This window comes from Amphibalanus amphitrite, unplaced genomic scaffold, assembly GCF_019059575.1.
Source record: "Amphibalanus amphitrite isolate SeventyFive unplaced genomic scaffold, NRLGWU_Aamphi_draft 000047F_arrow, whole genome shotgun sequence".
Taxonomy (NCBI): domain Eukaryota; kingdom Metazoa; phylum Arthropoda; class Thecostraca; order Balanomorpha; family Balanidae; genus Amphibalanus; species Amphibalanus amphitrite.
In genome coordinates, this window is record NW_024881543.1 from 685,378 (window position 1) to 705,708 (window position 20,331).

The window sequence follows — 20,331 nt, forward strand, 5'->3', positions numbered from 1 at the left end:
CTGGTAATGTCAAGAGCTCACTTTGGAGGTTTTGATGATGATTGAGTGGTAGGTAAGATATAAATTATCTGTTCAGTGCAAATAATGCGAAATTAGAGGATCAAGTACAAGCGTTTCCCATACCTGCTACATTGCATGATTAAATCGAGACATCCAGGCATTTAAACGGCACGTGCACTGTGCCACACTTAACAAAGTTTAATGCAATGCTTTAATATTACAAGCCGTGTGGTTCAAGGGGTGTGGTTAAACACGTTGAACCACACGGCTGCTGACGTCACTATCATATAGTTGTGAGCTTTTTGGCAGGTATGGGAAACACCTTCCAGCCCTAAGGCCGGGAATTCAATAAATGTCACCTCGCTTTTTTAGCAAAATCACCTCGGGCCTAACGGCCCAATCATCCCGGCCCCGGGCAGGAATATATTTTCTCGAAATTGCATCAGTTTCCGTTTGTACGTTTATAATTGTACCAAGCGAAATGAATGAGCTGCATTGAACACAGACAAGAGTCGTGAACAAGAGACAAACGACAATTTTGGACGAGGGACAAACGAAGATCGCTGACCAGAGACGGACGGCCACTGGCAGACAGAGACTGTGCTGTGAGAACGGTACGGAACCGATGTGCGGAGACGAAATACAGTATTGTTCAGGCAGTCCGGACAAAACAACGGAGAGACGGGCTGTGATCTCTGTACAGAACGTCGTCATATCCGAAGCTCAGCGGAGAGCCGGAACGTCGTGCCGCAGATAGTCGGCTTTCGTCATACATCCACGGAAATGCAAAGCAAATACGAACAAGACCGCTAAAGCTTCGCATTCAGGGTACCAAAGTGGTGCAGAATGCAAAAAGAAGACTATCAAGTATGATTGAGATTCATAGACATCCCCAACGAAAAAGTGACAGCAGTAAGTAGAAATCGTTTCAAGACCGGGACATGCCGTTGATTTTTTTTATCATTAACTACAGGTCAAGATGTATAGAAAAACTACATGCAGTAGAAAGTGGCTCTAACTCCTGCTGGAACTTGCCGCAGCGACCATGCAATGGACGAGTTTAAGCGTCTTTCCGCAAGCGTGACTAACTACCTACCCATTCACAAACACAGCAGCCCACCTTATCCAGTCACTCTCCAGACAAATCCAAACGTCATGCGCCATGCCGAGTACCAAGCCACATGCGGACGTCAGTCACGAGTACGTCATAGTGGAGGACACCACACACACAGCACACGTGATCAGGCAGAGGAGGCGTCACGGACAGCGCTGTGTCGCGGACTGTCGACCTACCCCGACCCCGACCCCTACACCGACACCGACCGTCGCTCCCATCAGCGCCTTCTGCGGAGAGGAGGCGGCCGGGGTTAGTGGGCGAGCCCGACGGCCGTACGAGCACACAAAATATCGGCGACGGCACACACCCCGCCATGGGCGCCGCGGTGGGGAAAATCAGCGGGGACTCGCCGAATAAAATACATCGCAATAAGGCACGGAACGGGTTAACAGCGAAGTACACACAAAACAGTCTGCGTATCAGAGGTTGACTGACGCCTTGTTGAAAAGTTGAGCATGATTATATCAGCATCAAACGAAGGAAGTTGGTTAGTCATAGCCATGAGCCACCCATAAGTTAGTTGGCGTCGACACAACCTAAAACAGCTGAGAAAACTGATACTGTAGAAAACGCAGTTGTCTTTTTAAACCAGTGAACAATACTCGTCTAACCAACGCCCCCGTCCTTTTCAGTGCCACCACCGCGGCGTGGCCGTCTACCGGCCGGCCAGCAGCCCGCTGCCCCGTCTCCGGCACCCTCCGTCCCTGTCCGCTGAGAGCCCCGGTGTCGCGGCCCTGCCGTCATCCATCGTCCGCCCGACCCCCGAGAGGCGCGGTGACACTGCACTCAGCCGGGCCATCCATCCGGCCCGGCGGACCGCCGACTTAACTCGGCGCAACAACCCGGACGCTAAGTACCGGTAAGCTGGCACCAGACCCATTACAGCCCCCCGCGGACAAATCGACGGCACCCGCACGCGCACCTAAACGACACCCACCGTCAGAGGCGCGCTCAGGAGGATCTCTAGGAGGACAAAACAATGGGAAATTTGAAAATTAAGAAATAAGGTCTTCTCTAAGGAATATACGACCGTAGCATGTGAGGGGACGCGTAGGCGGATGATTCTATTACCGCGTTGCCCCCCGTTTACGATTTCTCGCTCCGCGCCTGATCACTACCACATCCTACAAGACGGCTGTCCAGATCCGGGCGTCGACGCCCGGCAAAAACCGGCGACAACTGGGCGCAGACAAACAATGGCGCCAGAGACGAACAATGGCGCGGCCTGCACGGCGGAGGCGCCGTGGCCGGGCGGGCGCAGCTCGGGTAACAGCTCGCCGACACCGGACGCCACTTAGCCACTTAGGCGGGCCGCGCGGACAGTATGCAACGCGCGGCGCCCACCGTTTTGTTCGCGAACGGCGCGACACGGCCGATAAGACTGTCCACCGGGACCTACACACGGCAGCGGCGGGCTGAGGGGGCGTCATAAAACTGGAGAGCTGTATCTACGGACTGTCGGGGGTTACTTTAATGGGTGTGATTGAAACGGTAAATTATTGCATTATGATCATTCTCTGCGATTGCATTTTCAGTCCGCGGGTGTTAGCGCTACAATTGGACCTTGCGGTTGAGTCCAAACAACAGGAAGCACACTACGCTTCATATACGCCACTGTAACAAACACGCGGGGACAGACAACCGTTCGACAAGTCTAACGTCCTAAAATCTGACAAGACAACTGAATCAACCGTAATCTGACCTATTCAACATCATTGAAGTGTCAATCACACCACAACGCCATCACTTACCGCCCACGGTACTTAGACCTCATGTCAACCCACTCAACCCTTCTCCTACCTCCTCCCTCTCCCCTTCCGTCACTCCACCACCCCTTCAACTACCTCCTACCCTCCTCCCTCTACCCCTCTCCATCCCTCCCTCTCTCCTACCCTCATTTCTCTCCCCTCTCCTCCGTTCGTCCACGTACCTCCTCCTCCAGCATGTCGTGCTCCTCCTGCTTCTTCTTGCGGCTGAACTCTGGCAGCACGTCATCCAGCACGCGCAGCTCGCCCGGACTGAAGATCTTCTCCAGCAGTTTACGGATACCGATCATCACCACCAGCTGAGCGGTAGGGGGAAGGACGGGGACGGTTAGTGCTGCTCCACGCGGTGGAAGGGCACAGTGGGACGGCATAGACAGTTCTCATGTAAGAAACGAAGGACTCCAAGTTGCATTTACCGTGCTAGCAGGAATATCTTCTAGTAATTCTGCATTTGAGCAGAATGATCGATTGAAGAGGCTCGTTCTCTAAGCGAAGTTAACACTATTAGAACATACGTGAAAAGATGTCGCAGTTTCCGAACACCCACTAGAACACAAACGTGCCGCCGCCGCTTACCATAAGCGGGAACAGAATGGAGGTTTCGAAGATGGATTTAATGACCCAGAGCACCACCAGACACATGAGCTGGATGAACGTGAAGAGGTGAACGCGCTTCAGAGGAACCTGAAACGGACACAAAACCATCAGTCAGCACACTGGAAAGAACGAATGAAACAGGTGAACACTGAACACTGTACACCAGGCGGATAAGGAACAGTCAAGGCATATAACTGCATCCCTCATGACATTAACATTATACCATATCCAAACGAGACATTTACTATATAAATTGAAAAGCTCAACGACTTCGAACCACCACCTCCTTCTCCTCCGACCCTCACCTGACGGAGGAAAGTGTAGTCGGGCTGGTACTTGGCCGGCATGAACATGATCAGAATGCGGTCGAAGAACTGGAGGCCCTTGAGCGCGCTGACACCCATGTAGAGGAACACGCCGAACAGCACCGGCATGGGGATCATCCGCAGCAGCGGCGTCATCAACACCGACAGGCCGATCGTGGCGAAGATGAGGATGTGCGTCACGCGGTTCTCCCTGCGGAAGACGAGGGAGACTTGTGTCAGTCGGAGGAACGGGTGTCCGGGGAATGGATGTGAGATACACGCGAGGCCCGCGTAAGAGCATGATGTGAGAGTGTACAGTTACAGCCAAATCAACAATTTGCATGAGAAAACTCCATAGACAAGGTGGCGGGCGAGCCTCTCAAATCGGCACTAACCCCTTTGCAGCGCGTCCCGTCGCACTATCACCTGTCTCAACTGACACCTTCACCCGTCTCACCTGGCGCCGAGGAACGGGGGCTTCTCTCTCCCTTTCCCAACCACCCACCCAACTGGGGCTTCTCTCTCCCTTTCCCAACCACCCACCCAACTGGGGCTTCTCTCTCCCTTTCCCAACCACCCACCCAACTGGGGCTTCTCTCTCCCTTTCCCAACCACCCACCGAACTGGGGCTTCTCTCCCTTTCACCCGTCTCACCTGACGCCAAGGAACTGCGGCTTCTCGCCGGGCGCGGCCGTCTCCGATTCCACTTTGAGCGAGTTGACGTGGTTAATGGCCAGCACAGTGGCGGCCACGAACCAGGGCAGGCCCAGGATGGACAGGATGACTACCAGGATGGCCAGCACGAACAGATCCAGGTGGTAGCCGCCGCCCTTCTGTGGACGACAGAGCGGGTCCGAGGTCACAGACGGCACAGGACAGGTCCCCGTGCAGGAGACGATGGAGGGCGCGGGGTGCGGGGCTAAAGACGACGGACTGAGTTCGTCCGAGGTAACGTGAGTGAACGGTGGCTAAAGCATGTCTCATAGTGAGAACAACAATCAAAGGCTCTGCAAACGAGCTTGGTGGAGATATGTAGACCTTGTGTGATTATGCATGAGATGAGCGCACTATTTTTGCCGGATTTAAGCTCAAACACAGCTGTACACCAAAAACTTGAGTCCAGTCAGTCTAAACTCGACACCCATTGGTGTTCCAAATTCATCGCACAACGCCACAGTACACAAACTACCACCTCAGCCCCCTCTAGCTCCCTCCACACCGCTCCCCTGCGCACCTTCAGCTTGTGCTCCTTCCTGTTGACGATGACGGCCGTAATCTGTTGGTCCATGAACACCAGGATGACGCCGAGCAGGGCTGGCAATGCGGCCGCCAGCGCCGTCCACCAGGCGTTGCCGTTGAACAGCGGGATCACCCAGCCGCGGCCCGGGTACGTCGGCTGGAACTTGTCCGGCACGCTCAGCTTTGGCGTGTCGATGCCGGCCAGGTAGTCGACCGTTGTCATGCACACGATGGCAATGATGACGCTGAAGTCGCTGATGAAGCCGCGCACCTGTGGGAGGCGGCGAGACGGTTAGCGGGAGGACTCACATCAGACGAGGAGATGTAATCCAACGGTCTTAATTGGGGGACGGTACAGGACCGTAAAACCTGTGACTGAGGCTGAGTGATTCACTTCCACATACACATAATACAATATACAGGATATTCCCATAAATCGAGCATTGTGAGAATGTGCGTTCTGTTAACTCCAATTACTTCAAACCAGTAAGAACCAGAACTCACCCTTCTCACCCACCCCTTCCCTCCCGCTTCCCCACGTCGACCTCTCACGACACATCACGACTCCTACTCAAGACTATTCACTTAGGTAGTCCTACTTACTCCCACTCACGACTTGACGCCTCACTACTTCCTCCTACGGCACATCCGACTCACCTTGTTGGGGAAGAACGGCGACGACTTGAACTCCTTGAGGTTGATGGCGATCAGGAAGGTGAGCAGGAACAGCAGGATCGACATGAGGAAGACGTCCGAGCAGCCGTGCAGCAGCGACTCCTCGGCCACGTGCAGCGGGTGCGCCGCGTCGTGCTCGTCCGGGCAGGCAGTGCCGTTCAGCGTGCCGTTGAATGTCTGTCGGGGGGGGGGGGGGGGGATGATGTCAGTTTGACAGAAGAACGGGGGCGGGGGGGGGGGGGAGAGCAATGGTACGACACAGGCAGCCGGTGACGCAGGTTTTGGGTTGTATTTGATAAAAATGACAGCATGGTGATGTGGTACGTCGCACTTTGGACGTCGCATGTGACGCCCAGCTACAACCCGAATAGATGGCGCTAAAAACACAACCTATCGCGCGGGAAACTTCACGCTTAGGACATGGAGTTAGAACAATGTCATACAACTGACTCTTCCCATAAAATAAACGACAATGTAAAAAGCACGACACAAGTACCTACTTCTTTCGTAAAACGCGGCCCACGGTCATCGTAACCCAGTCACTTTTGTCACTTTTAAAGCACATGACCGTGCATGTCCGTTCCCCCCTTGCCCTCGCCCTGCCCCTACCCCTGACCCCTGCATACTGACCAGGAGGCAGTCGGTGGCGTGCTCAACTCCATCCCAGGTGAAGTTGGCCGGCCACGTGAAGTTGTCGTACAGGGAGTCGTCGCCCGGCAGACACGTACAGTTGTCCGAGAGCATGAACAGGTGGGCGGCCGGCTCGTGGTGGTCGCCGATGTGGATCACCTTCTCGAACGCCTGGGGGCACGACACGACCGGTCAGCGGCGGGTCAGATCGGGGGGAGGGGGGGCGTGCGTGAGTCATCACAACATGAGAATATACTACTAAAGTATATAAGGCAGGTGAGGATACTATCATCGGAACTATCATTCATTGAAAGTCGTGACTCGTGGCAAATAAAAACGGAAGAAACGCAGATCACCACTTACAGATTACCCTTGATATGATGCAAACGACAACAGAATTAGCTAACACCATTAGGCTGTGAGCACAGCTAATCACGCAACACGACACCGTGCTCTTTCTGCTCACCTTGATGATGAAAATGAAGGCGATCAAGGTGGCGAAGTTCTCTTCCGTAAAGCGGGTGATGTACTTGACGTAGGCACTGGCGTCCAGAGCCACCAGAATTAACAAGTAGAACGCGATCCAGAAGCCGACCCAGACTCGGAACGACAGGTAGTCTATGTCGTTGGTCGTGCAGAACTTGTAGATGATCTGTTCAAACACCAGCATGGGTCCGGTCGAGCCGAGGATGTTGAGCGGCTGACCCGAGAAGAAGCCGTAGATGACGCCACACACCAGACCGGAGACGAGCGACTCGATGGCCGCCAGTCGCGTACCGGTGGCGTCACTGAGCAGACCGCCGAACGTGACGATCGGAGTCAGACAGGCAAAGTAGAGGAAGATGTACGAGGCCACCGACTGCACGGCTATGGCGTCCTTGAAGTCGGAGACGTACCACGGCTTCTTGCGCTTGATGTCGTTGATGAGACCGCCGAAGAGGCGGCCGGTGCGCACGAGACCCGACTGGACGCGGTACTTTTCCTCCTCGGCCTCGTCGTCAAACTCCTCGTCCTCCTTGTTGGGCCGCTTGCGGGGGTCCTGCGAGGGCACGGCGGCCGGCGGCTCGATGCGGATGGTGGGGTCCCACTCTCCCGGCGGCAGCACCGTCACCGCGTCCAGGAACTCGTCCACCGCAGCCAGCAGGTGGTTGCGGTTCTTGGCCTTGTAGGCCACGTCGTGGAACACCTCGTCCGAGAGCAGGGTGGCCATGGCGCGACCCACCTCGTGGTAGCGCGAGATGCCGCCCTGTCGGAGAGAGAACGAGCCCGGTCAGAATCAGAGGAAATGATCGAGCTGTCTGAGTGAGAGTCTTCCGCCGCCAACAGCATAACTGAAGCATTTACCAGCTCCTGCAAAACAGCACACTATCATTGATGAGAGAATTCCAATGTATCGGCAATGTTAACTGTCGTTTCACAGAAGTCTCACTGATCATGATCAGACCCTGTCTGAATTCCTCTATAGATACAACCACTAATCAGAGATAGCGATATCGAACGGAAGCACTTGAGCTGCGCTCCACTCCACCTCTGCTATACTTCTCTCCCTACCTCTCTCCACCTCTCCCCTTCGCTTTCTATCTCCATTCCTCCCCACTCACCACCGGTCCGAGGAGCAGGAAGATGAACCGGGTGGGCACGGGCACCTCGGTCAGGTCACCCATCAGCGAGGCCGTGCTCAGACGCAGGAACGCCGACACCGGCTTGTCCAGGAAGTCCACCTCGCCGACCAGGATGTTTGACGCCTCGGCGCCCGGCGGGATCTTCCGCATGAACTGCAGGTTCCTCTGTGGATGGACGTATACTTGTTAGACACACGCACACACGTATGCACACGAGATAAATAGGTGCACACAGTTCCTCAAGCCCACATATTTGATGATTGCATTATAATCCTTTGTGCTTTCACAGAGGGAAATACGCACTAAATGGGGTCTCTGTCATCGATAAAACATCAGGACGACGACGTCCGGCGTGTCACATACAGTGTAAATAGATCGTTATTCCCATTTTCTAAAGATTGGTAGGTTCAGCATTGCAATGCTCAGTAACAGTTCATCTCCAATCACTACCCTCACGTTCCCGATGCTATCACTATGTCTTCCTCCCTCCCTCACGCTCGACCCTGTCCGTCTCCCGCCCGTTACCTTGGCCAGGTCGGCGGTGGAGGTGCCGTTGGCGTGTCCGTTGGCATCCGGCAGCGACACGCCGCTCGGGCTCGTGTGCATGTCGCCCGCGTTGTCCGCCATCGCCGCGCCTGAGAAGGTATCCGCTCGTCGTAGCACTGCGCCCGCACAGCGGCGCAGACAGCAGGGAAGACAGCAGCAGAGCAGACAGCAGACAGCCAGCAGACAGCAGGCGCAGGCAGACACGCAGAAACGAAAACAAAAGAGAAAAGAGGCGGGCACGTTCCAAAGTCAGTGCGTGCCGATGCCAGACCCAATACCGGAGGAGCAAGACGAAACCAACGTAAACCGACAGGGAAAACGGCACTAGAGGGACTACATGACATGATAGTGTGCCATGCATGCACAAAACAAGGTGGCGCGCCCTCTCAGTGGCGTCTCTGGGCCTGGTCAGAACATGCCTGTGGTGCAAAAACAGGACAAATGCTGCAAAAGGACGTCACTACAAATTCGACAATCGACAAGAGAACCATGCAAGTATGTGCATTTTACAATCGACAAAGAGAAAGTGCAGTCACATCGGCTAGTGACTACACTAGCTCGGCAGGTAGCCAATCGCTCGGGGGAATCGCAAGAGCTCTGAGGATGGTTCTGGAGTGGAAAATCGAGTAAAACCGATCAGCATTCGCTGTAAGTATTGCTAAATATGTAACAAATATTTTACAGGATTTCAGAGAGCGTGTCTTACAGTTTTCATCGATTTTTCACCCGTGAACTATCCTCTTCGCAGTGTTTCATAAACAAAGTCAGTGAGCAAAACAGTCCCACAGTCAGATCAATGTCAGACGACACAGGAGTTCGGGCATGCCGGAGGCATGAGTTATACAGCGAACGATCACAGGGGGCGCGCAGTGGCGGCGCGTGAGGGGTGAGGAGGGACCACGAGCCGGCAGTGCCGCGGGGCGTGCAGTGCGGCACCGGCCGGCGGCAGCAGCCTCAGCAGCCTCAGCAGCCTCAGAGTCCCGAGTGGGAGGCGCTGCGCGACACCGACAGAGCGAGCCTGGGTCAGCACCAGCCCGCTGAAATCTATCTCGAGAGGCGGCATGCCGGGGAGGATCGGGTCCGCTGCCGAAGTGTCGCGAGCAGTGCCAGAGCCGCCCAGCAGCCGGTGCGGCGCGCCGGCGGACACCGTTTGAGGTCAGGACGGTGCCGCCGAGATCAGATACCATGTGCCCTCACTGCAGCTTTTGGCCAGCGTATGGATAGTGGGATGAGCCAAGGCTGTGCTACCGAAGGGTAACCCGTGAAGGAGCGTCAACCCTCGTATGACGCCTCTGTACATTAAAAACTCCAGTGGTCCCACCCAGTGTCAGCAGTGCAGTGCTTAAGTAGCCAGGCGTGCATGAAAATATGCCACATTTCCCGAAAATCACAGCGAATGCCAATATTTCGTTCCGTATTCACAAATAGGCATCCGGCCAGGGAAGCAATGGCTTTTGAGCTTCAAAGCACTGTAGGTTGTCCATCATCGGAGGCGACATGCCAACCATCCAAATACCCGACCTTTATATCTGCACACAGCAACATGAATAGTAAACGGACTATAAGATGCCCTTCGGAGCAGATTGCAGTCGGTTAGAAAACGACAGCTGAGCTAAAAGCGCAGCTATGAGTAAGATGCAGGTTTATCTGGTAATAGGCATTATTTCTTACTTAGCACTTTAGGTTCACGGTGCGGCAGAACGCAAAAGCTAATGCGATACTGAGCAGATTCGAATCTCAAAAGACATCGAGAAAGAGCAGGCGTGCAAAATAAGCACATCAACTAATGCGCAAACCTGGAAAGAAGCAGACTTTGGGCCACATTACCTGGGCCACATTATCATGCGATTGGAATAAGTGTTGTTAGACTAGCTCCTACAAGACATCCAGCTATAGACAGAGCACTGCTTCCGTGCAGATCTCACGTCCGGGAGGGACTCCAGACGATCGCTGACTATAAACTGGAGTGAGTCGTCCGAAACAGAGGCGAGTGAAAGAAGCAGACGGTAACAGGCATGCTCGTCCCGGCAGTGCGGAACTCCGGCGTGCCGCAGCAGCGAAAAAACGGAGGTGACCGTGGGAGAATGGAACGGGCTGAGGGGCCGGGGAAGGGTGAGAAGGGGTCGGGGAGTCCGTGAACCGGCCTGAGGGTGTGCCGTCCAGGACAGAGCGAGGAGGACGGATCGGAATGTCTTTGTGATCGTCCTGTAGATGTGTTGCTGTGATCGTCCCGATGGTTCGTATCGCACTGATGTCAGGCAATACAGCAAAACCACATTTACCGGCCGTATTTCGGGACATGTCTAAGTGACAGGCAACTGGTGGCCTTCGTTCGCCGAATTAATGTGAAAAAGTCCGCTGGAAGGATCACGCTGGTTCTGTGAAGCCCTCGGGACGATCCGCCGCCATTATACAAATTAAGCCTCTTCAAACGCTGCCACCAGGAAAAGATAAATGGAACCTAAGTGAAAACATTTCGGCAGGACAAGGCAAACGGCTCAGTGACACGAATAGGACGGCACTAGCCGACATGAAAAGGCAGCCTTCGGCAAGTCTTCAGCGCAAAACGGCCGAGATGGGATGTCTGAGGCACCAACTTCAATTTATCTAGGACAGCATGCAAACGGGATGCGTTGCACCAATCTTAGAACTGTTTTCAGTGTCTCCCGATGCAGCTTTTGGTAGAAATAGCTCGCGCAAGGCGCCGCCAGTCGGGTTTAATTTCCAGGAATGGAGCGGTCGTATTTTTACTGTCTGCCACGCTCGGACCTCAAAGCTCGCGGCCGACGCGTGGCGATGGCCCGGCTGACATGGCTATTACAGGGGTTTCGTGACGGGGCCGAAATATAACGGTGAGGCGGTAGAGGCGCCGCCGCTGTCCGGGCGACCAGTGGGGAACGGTACCGCCAGCCCGGTGACGCCCTGGACCGAGCGGATCTCACAGAGTTTTCCTGTCATGAGTACTAATGCGTCATTGATGGCATTGAATTCCGCCTTCAAATTCAGCATTTTAAACCTGAGCTTCTTCACCAAACGCAAACCCACGGATAGAAATTGAAAAAGCGGAACAAACGAACGCGACCAGAGGCAGCGCGGAATTTGAGCGTGTCCGCAGTTCCGTGGCTGAGACGAGATACTGTCAGCAGATCACAATCCCTGGACGATCAACAAGGGTGGAGGGCAGCAGGTCTGGACTCTGGTGTGTGTGTGTGTCTGAGTGGCAGGATGTGATGGGCGGGCGGGCGGGGGCCAGAGACGGGGTCAGGGAGTGCGCTGGTTACCCGGCACGTTCAGGTGGGTGCCGAAATGTCTGCCGTGGTGCTCGGCCGCCTTGTGGCCGGACTGGTGGCCCGACTCGCCGCCTCCCTCCGGATCTACGACACACACGGCGAACAGCGGTCAGCCGGCGCCCGGCGCGCAGAGGCACACAGACAGACAGCTCGGCGGCAGCGCGCAGCCGGCGGCTAGCTACGGGCCGTCCGCGGGCCGCGGCACACCACTGAAGGCCGACTCAGTCCACGGGACACACGGGACGGCGGCTGGGGAGAGGGGGGACAGGGGGACTCAGGGAGAGAGGGGGAGCTGCGGTGGAGCAGGACGCTTCCAGACAAAAGGCTGCATAAAACGAAAAAGAAGAGAAAGTCAGAAGGCAATAAAATAACACAATGGAAAATGGGATGCCAGAATTTGTGCTGACGCCCAAATTAAAAAAAAAAAGAATAAGAGAAAGGATTCCCGCGTGGGACGGCAGACGCACACTACCAATACGACAGAGGCTGCGAAGTCATCGGTGTGCTGTTGACACAGAGATCCACAAACGTAACGCACATTGGAATAAAATGGGGTGGCTAGTGATAGTTTATGTCGAAGAACAACACTCCCTCCTCATGGACAAGGGACACGTCCTGCCACCGATAAAATAATATGCTGCATACTCCACATGAGAATGGCATGCAACATTGAACACAATGTTTAAAACGCATGTTATTAACTAAAATTAAACCATCGTCCATCAGTAATTGTTTCACAACGCCCAAAAACCACCAGGTATTTGGCACCGGTTAAGAGGATCTGTGGAGTCACTGTTGCTTCCAGACTACGACAAAACGAAGTATTAACTCATTGAGCAGCCCCAATATGTGGCTGCTCTTTCTCAGAAATGGAATGGCCACCTCTCAAATCAAAGGTCACTTCAATTTGGACCAAAAGCATACCAAAAGCATAACTTTTCACGCAATTAGCGCATTAGGCAGAGCGCCAAAATGTTCCAAATGTTTTCTGAACACAACATCAACAGTATTATCTGTAAGGTCTGGTTTCCATTCGTTCTATCTGCGAAAAGCAGGCCCTGCAGAGCTCACTGCGCAATGCTCATCAACTGCAAAAGTACCGATCGGGCACACTAGTGCCACCTGCCGGTTCGAGCTACGGCCACCTACAGGTGCAGCGAGAGTGCAGGCCGGGCCGCCCAGACAGGCGGCGCCGGCCGGGTACCTGGCACGCCGAGCAACAGCAGAGGCATGATGGCGCGGAGCTCTGGGCCATGCTCGCTGGCAATGTGGGAGTGCCACGAGGTCCGCCGTTCGCAGCGCGGCGACACAGCCATGAAAGCTGGCGCGCACACACACCAGACCGGTCACACGTCCGGTCCGCACACGGCTCTGTGCCCTCCCCCCCCCCCCGCACTTCACACACTGGGGGCGGGGTGGCCAGTGCCGGTCAAAGGGCAAAAATGGCCGGCGGGAAAAATATTTACAGGATTCGGGGCATGAACAGTCCGCGGGTTACAGGATCAGGGACGGCCAAGCTGAAAAAACATAACCCAAAACGGCAGGCATCAGCGAGCAAATGGGGCTCATGCTAGCTGGGGAAAGACCACCGAAGTTCAGTTCATCACGGCTGAAGAAATTAAATAAATGAAAACCAATCCAGCCACTGGCCTGTCGTATGTGCGTGCAAGCGGCCCAACTTAAAAGAGCAGCCAAAGAACAAAACGTCCTTAAAAAGCGACGGGATAGAGGCAAGAAGAACAAGCGCAAACGTCCATATGCTTCCACTAAATTAACGTGTGAGACAATTTGTAGTGACATTTCAGCAAAAGTTTAGGTGGCGAGCCAAAACTTTTGAACGGGAAGCTTTTATGAAGCTTCAGCCGCCTTCTAGCTAAAGCTTGTCAACATTTACTTCCTTTTTTGCCAAATTATGTCGATAATTTTGGCAAATTCAGCCAATTTTGTAATGTCAGCTGCAGGAAACAATTTGAAAAGCAATTTTCCTCACGTTCTGCTTTTCCGTCCGTCTGTTGGCCATCGCACCAACGCCTGCATCTACCGCATTACTCCACACTCCCGACTAATGAGCCATACCATATCAGCTATTTCTACCAGCGGCGGCAGACTATGTCCGACCCCATCGCTCGCTCGTAGCCAGCTGCCCTCATCTCGCCACATATCGCCGTTCATATATCTCGAATAACGTCGGCACCGTTCCCGAAAAAGCCACTGACCAGACACAATTAAGTGCCGCTACGCTATATGAAGATCACAGTGGGTCAGAACCTCTCCCACACGGGAGAAGCTCCGACACAGGGGCGCCTGAAAAAGAACCCTTAGGCCACCGCCACAGTCATAAAATAGTGATGAGAGTCATTGCACCCGGCATTCGACCTAAGGATCTTAGAACATCAGAGCAGGTCATTTCAGTGCCGACACCACACAGATCGGACAAGGCGATGAGGGGCAGAACGGGGCGGGGCGGGGCGGGGCAGGGAGGGACCATGTCCGTTTCAGGTAGGGTCGGGGCGGGTCACAGGTCACAGGGTGACGAGGTCACGTGTCATATCTGTCCGTACTTTTGGCGTTGGAGTAGGAGCGCCCGATGTCGGCCAGGGAGCGGATGAGCGGGAGACGCGCCACGCTGCCGCCCACTGAGCTGCCGTCAGACGCCTTCTTCCGGTCGTGCAGATGCTTGTGACGACGCAGCAGCGCCTCCCGAAACTGAAACACGGGTCAACATGGTAACTGGGGGCCGATCGAGGTCGGGGCCGCGGAACACGGAGCCGCCGATACGGGTCAATAGTGGGCGGGGGAAGGAGAGAGGTGGTTACCGGGGAAGCCGCGGCCCCTGGAGGACAGCACGGGTCACTGAAGGTCACTGGATGGCAGCAGAGGTCGGGGCGCACAGCTCAGCCCAGCCGACTTCAGAGGGTCAGTTCGGGCACTTGGTGATAGCACGCTAAAATAGTTGGCAGACGTTTAACTGCGGATGGAAAACATTACGAAACGGGCGTCGCAGGCCAACGGCGCCGCGGCCGCTGCCAGGGCGAATGGCCACTATCACATGCCGACATCAAATTAGAACGAATGCCGTGCCCCGGCATCACGCCTTTCATCATCCTCGATATCATTAACATGAATACAATACTGTCATGCCTACTTCGACAACCCTTACGAGCTTGTTACCTTTGTACCAGTTTGTTATTCTAACATCAAAACCGTAAAAACAAACAACAAGCTCCTGGCAGCACCCGCTTCACATCTCGCCTAACATCTGTACAACACTCCTCCTCCCTGTCTCCCTCCCCGACTATCGGGCGCGTCCATCACCTGCTCCCGCTTGTCGTAGGTGATGGCGCCCGAGTTGATGAGGTTGTCCAGTAGTAGGTCCGCGATGTGCTCCAGTGACGTGGCCTCCATATCCAGCATCACGGTGCCGTTCAGGATCAGCGACCTCAGCTCGAACAGCGAGTGCAGCGACAGCGTGCCCACGTGCGGCTTGGACCAGCGGTTGCCGCCCTCCTCGACGTCCTCCTCGAACTTCACCCACCTGTGGGGACGGGGGGGAGTCAGAGTGGGCCCACAACAGTAACCGGGTGAGGAGGAGGGTAGAGGGAGTCAGAGCGAGTCAGAGCTGGCCAGAGAAGGTTTTTTTCTACAGCATGTGTTCGGAAACGCTGGGGATAGGCATTGGCATATGAACAGGCGCGGGTTGGCGGATGGTACTTGAATTCAATTACGTGACCTCGTATTGTGCTTTCTGTTTTCGTTTCAAAAGCTCGTATCAAAGGTTGTGGCAGGGACAACATAAGACGGAAAGTCAAATGACAACAAAAACAGTGTAATTACCCATCAACATCACACCTTGACGTAGGAAGAGCAAATAAGGCCTGACCTCGGTGAATTTCTTTTCACGCAAATTACCGTGATTCGAAAATCGGCAGCGTAAACATTTCTGGGGAAGTTGCCAACGGCTTTTCCTTCTATTTGAATACCTTAAAACCGCACCGAGTGCACTAACCAGTGATGAATACACAATAGCGAGACGATAAGCAGCCAATCCTCTTTGTGAAACACACTGGGGCTAATTTTTTTTCGGGGGTAGGAACCAAAAATGTCACGACGGTCGTGTATGCAGATTGCGAAACAATAGATGAATGCCAGAAAACTCGTCCATCCGCACGACAAGAAGCCAGGCAGTTTGCAGCAGTGGATTGTTTGTAACGAACTCGGCCAACATCAGCCAAACGCCACATAGTTAGGTATGTGTGTGTAAGACACATATTACAGAAATGAAGCTGCAGCAACGCTAACGCCGTATCACGATACATTTAAATCCCATGAGCTCTTCACAGAGGAATTCGACGGACAGACATCGGCCGCGTGACACGACTAAAAATCGGGTAACGGTCTGCCCATGAACGGCCGGCGAAGGTGAGCGAAAAATCCCGCCGCCAGTCCGCCGAGGCGCTCTGACAATTTCCTTTGACGCGCACCGCCGGCCGCTGGCATGTTGATGAGTCAATAACCAAATAGAGCGCGCCGCGGCGGGCGGCCAGTGCCCAGTTGCCGCCGCGCCCGTTCCCATTTTAGGACTGAACTATCCTCGTTTCTGGCCAAATTGCACGGCAGGTGCGCGTGATAGGTTCGGTGAAAGTCGGTCGGTGTCACCGACTCACCGCGCGCGCCGTGACCTTCCTTGTGCATCATCAAATTCTATGAACAGGTTCAACATACTCCCAGGAGCTCTGCATTCGATGCGGCTTTATGAGTAATTACTGCGTGACCTTATTTCGATATAAAAACGGAAACATAACTGAGTTACAGCATTGCAGTCGCCAGTCACACAGTTGCAAGGTCTACCTACTTTTAGATGCAAAAGATCGCACCACAAACTGACCCTGATCTCCTCACTGACCTCTCAGTCCCCCACTGACCTGACCGTCTCCTCACTGACATCGCCATGCCCTACTGACCTGTCTCCTCCCTATTCGGACCGCCTCCCATTGACCTGACCTGACCTCCCCACTGACCTGACCTGGCCGTCTCCTTCCACTCAATACTGACCTTGCCGTCTCCTTCCACTCCATCTGCCCGCCGTCGGCCTCACACAGCGTCTCCATCTCGGAGAAGAGCGGGTGCGGCTCCAGACCACTGCCCTCCGCATCCTCCTCGCCCAGGATGAACTGGACACGCTGTGACGGCGGAGTGACTGCAGGTGTAGGTGGGGAGCGGGTCAGAGAGAGGGAGAGACACACACACGGCGCCCCCGAGAGGCTATCTAGTGCACACACGGCCGGCAGAGGCTGTCACACACATGGGAGGACACCGAAACTCCGGCTCACAGGGAGAAATGCTGAGAGTGGGGGGGGGGGGGTGCTCAAACTGAAATGTATAATGAAATGTGACACATAGCATTTGTTGCAATCAATCGACATATATGAGTGTTTAACAACAAAATGTGTAACTGATCTGCACAAAGGTAACGACGCATTGCTTTCAGTGTCCAAACTCAACAAATGCAGGTGCTTGAAGACGTGACACACCTATTCTATACATAGAGTGCTTTGAAAAAGAACCACATGCACATTGCACACAACATCACTGTTAATCTGGTATATAAAAATGCTGACAAGACAAAATTGGCGGGATTCTGTAAATTAGCATTGCTGAACACAATTATTTACGGTGTTCATTGAATGCCACACAGCAAGCTGAAGGGACTTAAAGTGTAATTTACGGTTAATTGCGCTCAATAGCACAATCACCACTCGGTCACACCACTCGGACTATAAGCTTTGCCTCCTTTCACAGGGACTTCAGCGGCCAGTATGGGGATGAAGAAGGTGGCCCCGTGAAGCAGCTGAGAGTAATTGGTAACGTTCGACCGACGTCGGCTGGTAACGTTCGACCGACGTCGGCTGGTAACGCTCGACCGAGGCCACTGGTAACGCTCAACTGAAAACGGCCGGTGATAATCGACCGGGCGTTCGACCAAGACAGCCGATCTTGTTCAGCTGGTCTTGGTAATGCTCGAAACGGACTGACTGACTGGTTATATTCGACCAGGAATAACTGGTAATGATCGACCGGGACCAACTGGTAATACTCGTCCGATAACGACGACCATTACCGACCGGTAACTCTGTCCTGGGACCGGCCGGGCGGCAGCCGCACGTGCGGCGCCCTGTCAGGTCACACAGTCCCCAGTCCGGTGACAGCCGACAGGCCGACATGTCATGACACACGTGAGCACCACGTGGCATGGAGGAAAACTGGGACGGGCAGCGGGGCTGTCAGCCCGTCCCGTGCGATGTGGCCCGAGCCATAAATCCGTGGGAACTATGGAAATCGCTCCATCCTTGCATGTAGGCTTTTTAAACTATCATGGAGTTATATAGAGGTAAAAAATCTGTCGTTTCGCTGGTTGACGAGCATCAGTGGTGCTCACCGTACCTCGCCCCAGCTTAAACAGTTATTATTGTTGATGCCAATTGTTATCACCATATTAATAAACGTCGTGAAAATAACTTGTCAAGCTACTTTCATGGCGCTTTGCACAAACTACCCACCCGAAATAACGTGCAGCCATGTTTTATGATTGACGAAATATAGTATCTACCTTTAAGGTAATTGCACGCCTAAAACCCCAACAGACCGACCGATCAAACGTAGCGGTAAGCGCCTATATAGACTTACAAGCGGCATCGCCATTAGTACATGACGGCGACAGCCCAACACGTGCTAAATGCGTGTATCACCAATTGATATCAAACACGCAAGACCGCCCGCGCGTCCCTACAGCTCAAACTGGGCCAAATTCTTCGAAGCCATTAAATCAATGCGGTACCGAATACCTAACTGTATGTCGGGCCCAGGAATGACAAATCGTGTTTTAGGGCGGGACCAAAAAGACCACGGTGGCTAGCGTGTTGCGTGTTTCTTTGCACGACAGCGGACTTTCACGGCGGTAGTCTAGAAAGCAAGGACGGGTATCACACTATCATGATGCGCCTTTCACTGTCTGCAAAACACTTTTCCAAAGTGAATAACGAACTGATCGTGTATCATTGCAATCGAAACCGCGATGCTTCCTGAGACTAGGTAGTTACCCGGATAATTTGCCGGCCAAAACTACACAAGATCGCAGCCTCGGTGAGTCCAGCTGAACTTTCAAATGTCATCGCAAACAGTAATCAAATAGCTGAATGCGCATATCTTTTTAGCCCATTAGCTGGCTCGCGGGTACCATCATAACAAGTTTGTAATTTTGCTTATATTTACTTTACCAGCAGCTGCAACTTCAAGCGAAAATGCGATGCGAACTTTTTCATTACCGACGTTTATCAAGCTGTCCCTGAAACTAGACGGCAACTTCTCAAACTTCTTTTACGTAATTGCCGCAGGAGAGGAGTTCCACTAGCTAATTAGATGCGCCTCGTATGACGGTATGACTATTGAAACAAGACAAACTGGATTGAAACAAGACAAAACTGGAAAGGGTCTTAACTAATCAGCATACCATAACCCGTCCCAGTTCCTTAGGCTCGTTTAAAACCACTCAAATCCAGCTCCATTGTATCCTCTTTTCCTACTCCGATCGATACCCTGACTCAGCCATGGTGCTGATGTGCCGAGGGACCCTCCCAGTGGACCCTCTGAGGCCCCTGCGGACCCGTGGGCCCCACTGCACCCCAGGCCAGAGGGAAAACCGGCCACTGCGGGCAGGAACGGTTCGGCGCTCGGTCGAAAAATCGGCACGGAAGACGGCCGCGGTTCGGCGAACTAACCGCCAGCCAGACGAGGAAGAAGGGACAGGCGGAGCCGCACCTTAATTCAGCGATGACTCGCCACGTCCAGGCATGCCATTAATAGACGATCGGACTTGAAGAAAAATCAACATAACAGGACTATCGATATCGTTTCGAGAATACACCACTTGGCGCCGACTAAGAGAAATGTGTCATGTCACATCAGAACGCAATCTTAACTGGCACTCATCCCGTGTCGAACGCAAATCGACGAGCATTCATGTCACAGCGATGGAGCTGGGACACCACGGGAATGCTAATAAACTCCGACTCAATATCGCATCACTGCGTAAGGCGCTCCTAGAACTTCCCTACTACGCCCGCCAATAAAGTCGAGCCGGTGATTACCGGACGCAGTCGGTTCGCCAGAAGCACCCCGGTGGCCTTCATCGACTGGCAGTCAGCCGGCGCGCTGTGACGATAGGTAGCCACCACCCTGGCCAATACTCCCATCTGACGCAACCGACCCGTTCATTTCTCCGGTCCGGGCTACGGCCGGGCCTCCGGTCGCTGACCGCCGCTGGCTGTAACTATTGATCCCGAACAAAACCTGCTGACGACTGCTCCGAGACGAGCCCTCCATCCTATTCCGCGCCGCATTCAAGTGTTGAACACTCCCGATCGTCCCATCGGTGTGTGCCGATCGTCTCGCACGTCGTCGTCGGCGGAGGGGGTGGCCTCCCCCCCAGGGAGCCGCAGGGGCGGTGGAAATAGCCGCGGGCGCTGAGCCCAGATGACGTCACGGCAT

General features: G+C 54.0%; 1 protein-coding gene and 1 long non-coding RNA gene across 41 annotated transcripts in view; one reads left to right on the forward strand and one right to left on the reverse strand.

Moving 5' to 3' along the window:
• LOC122377567 (sodium bicarbonate cotransporter 3-like) overlaps nt 1–20,331 on the reverse strand; it is a 118,736-nt gene that overhangs the window by 6,056 nt on the left and 92,349 nt on the right. For 12 of the 40 annotated variants that reach the window (XM_043357745.1, XM_043357740.1, XM_043357747.1 and 9 more), the window contains 13 exons: nt 16,840–16,984; nt 15,103–15,322; nt 14,349–14,493; nt 8,477–8,613; nt 7,931–8,116; nt 6,796–7,575; nt 6,330–6,500; nt 5,682–5,876; nt 5,020–5,295; nt 4,440–4,618; nt 3,786–3,996; nt 3,460–3,567; nt 3,048–3,182 (listed from right to left, as the gene is read on the reverse strand). In XM_043357745.1, the coding sequence (XP_043213680.1) occupies nt 3,048–3,182; nt 3,460–3,567; nt 3,786–3,996; nt 4,440–4,618; nt 5,020–5,295; nt 5,682–5,876; nt 6,330–6,500; nt 6,796–7,575; nt 7,931–8,116; nt 8,477–8,613; nt 14,349–14,493; nt 15,103–15,322; nt 16,840–16,984 (2,888 nt within the window). Of the gene's footprint in view, nt 1–1,293; nt 1,345–3,047; nt 3,183–3,459; nt 3,568–3,785; nt 3,997–4,439; nt 4,619–5,019; nt 5,296–5,681; nt 5,877–6,329; nt 6,501–6,795; nt 7,576–7,930; nt 8,117–8,476; nt 8,614–11,778; nt 11,872–14,348; nt 14,494–15,102; nt 15,323–16,839; nt 16,985–20,331 lie in introns of all 40 variants that reach the window. The other 28 variants (XM_043357719.1, XM_043357718.1, XM_043357717.1 and 25 more) reach the window with 6 other exon arrangements.
• LOC122377568 lies at nt 263–18,201 on the forward strand. Its single transcript, XR_006255890.1, has 4 exons — nt 263–912; nt 1,750–1,976; nt 16,887–16,996; nt 17,587–18,201. It is a non-coding gene; the product is annotated as an uncharacterized LOC122377568 (long non-coding RNA).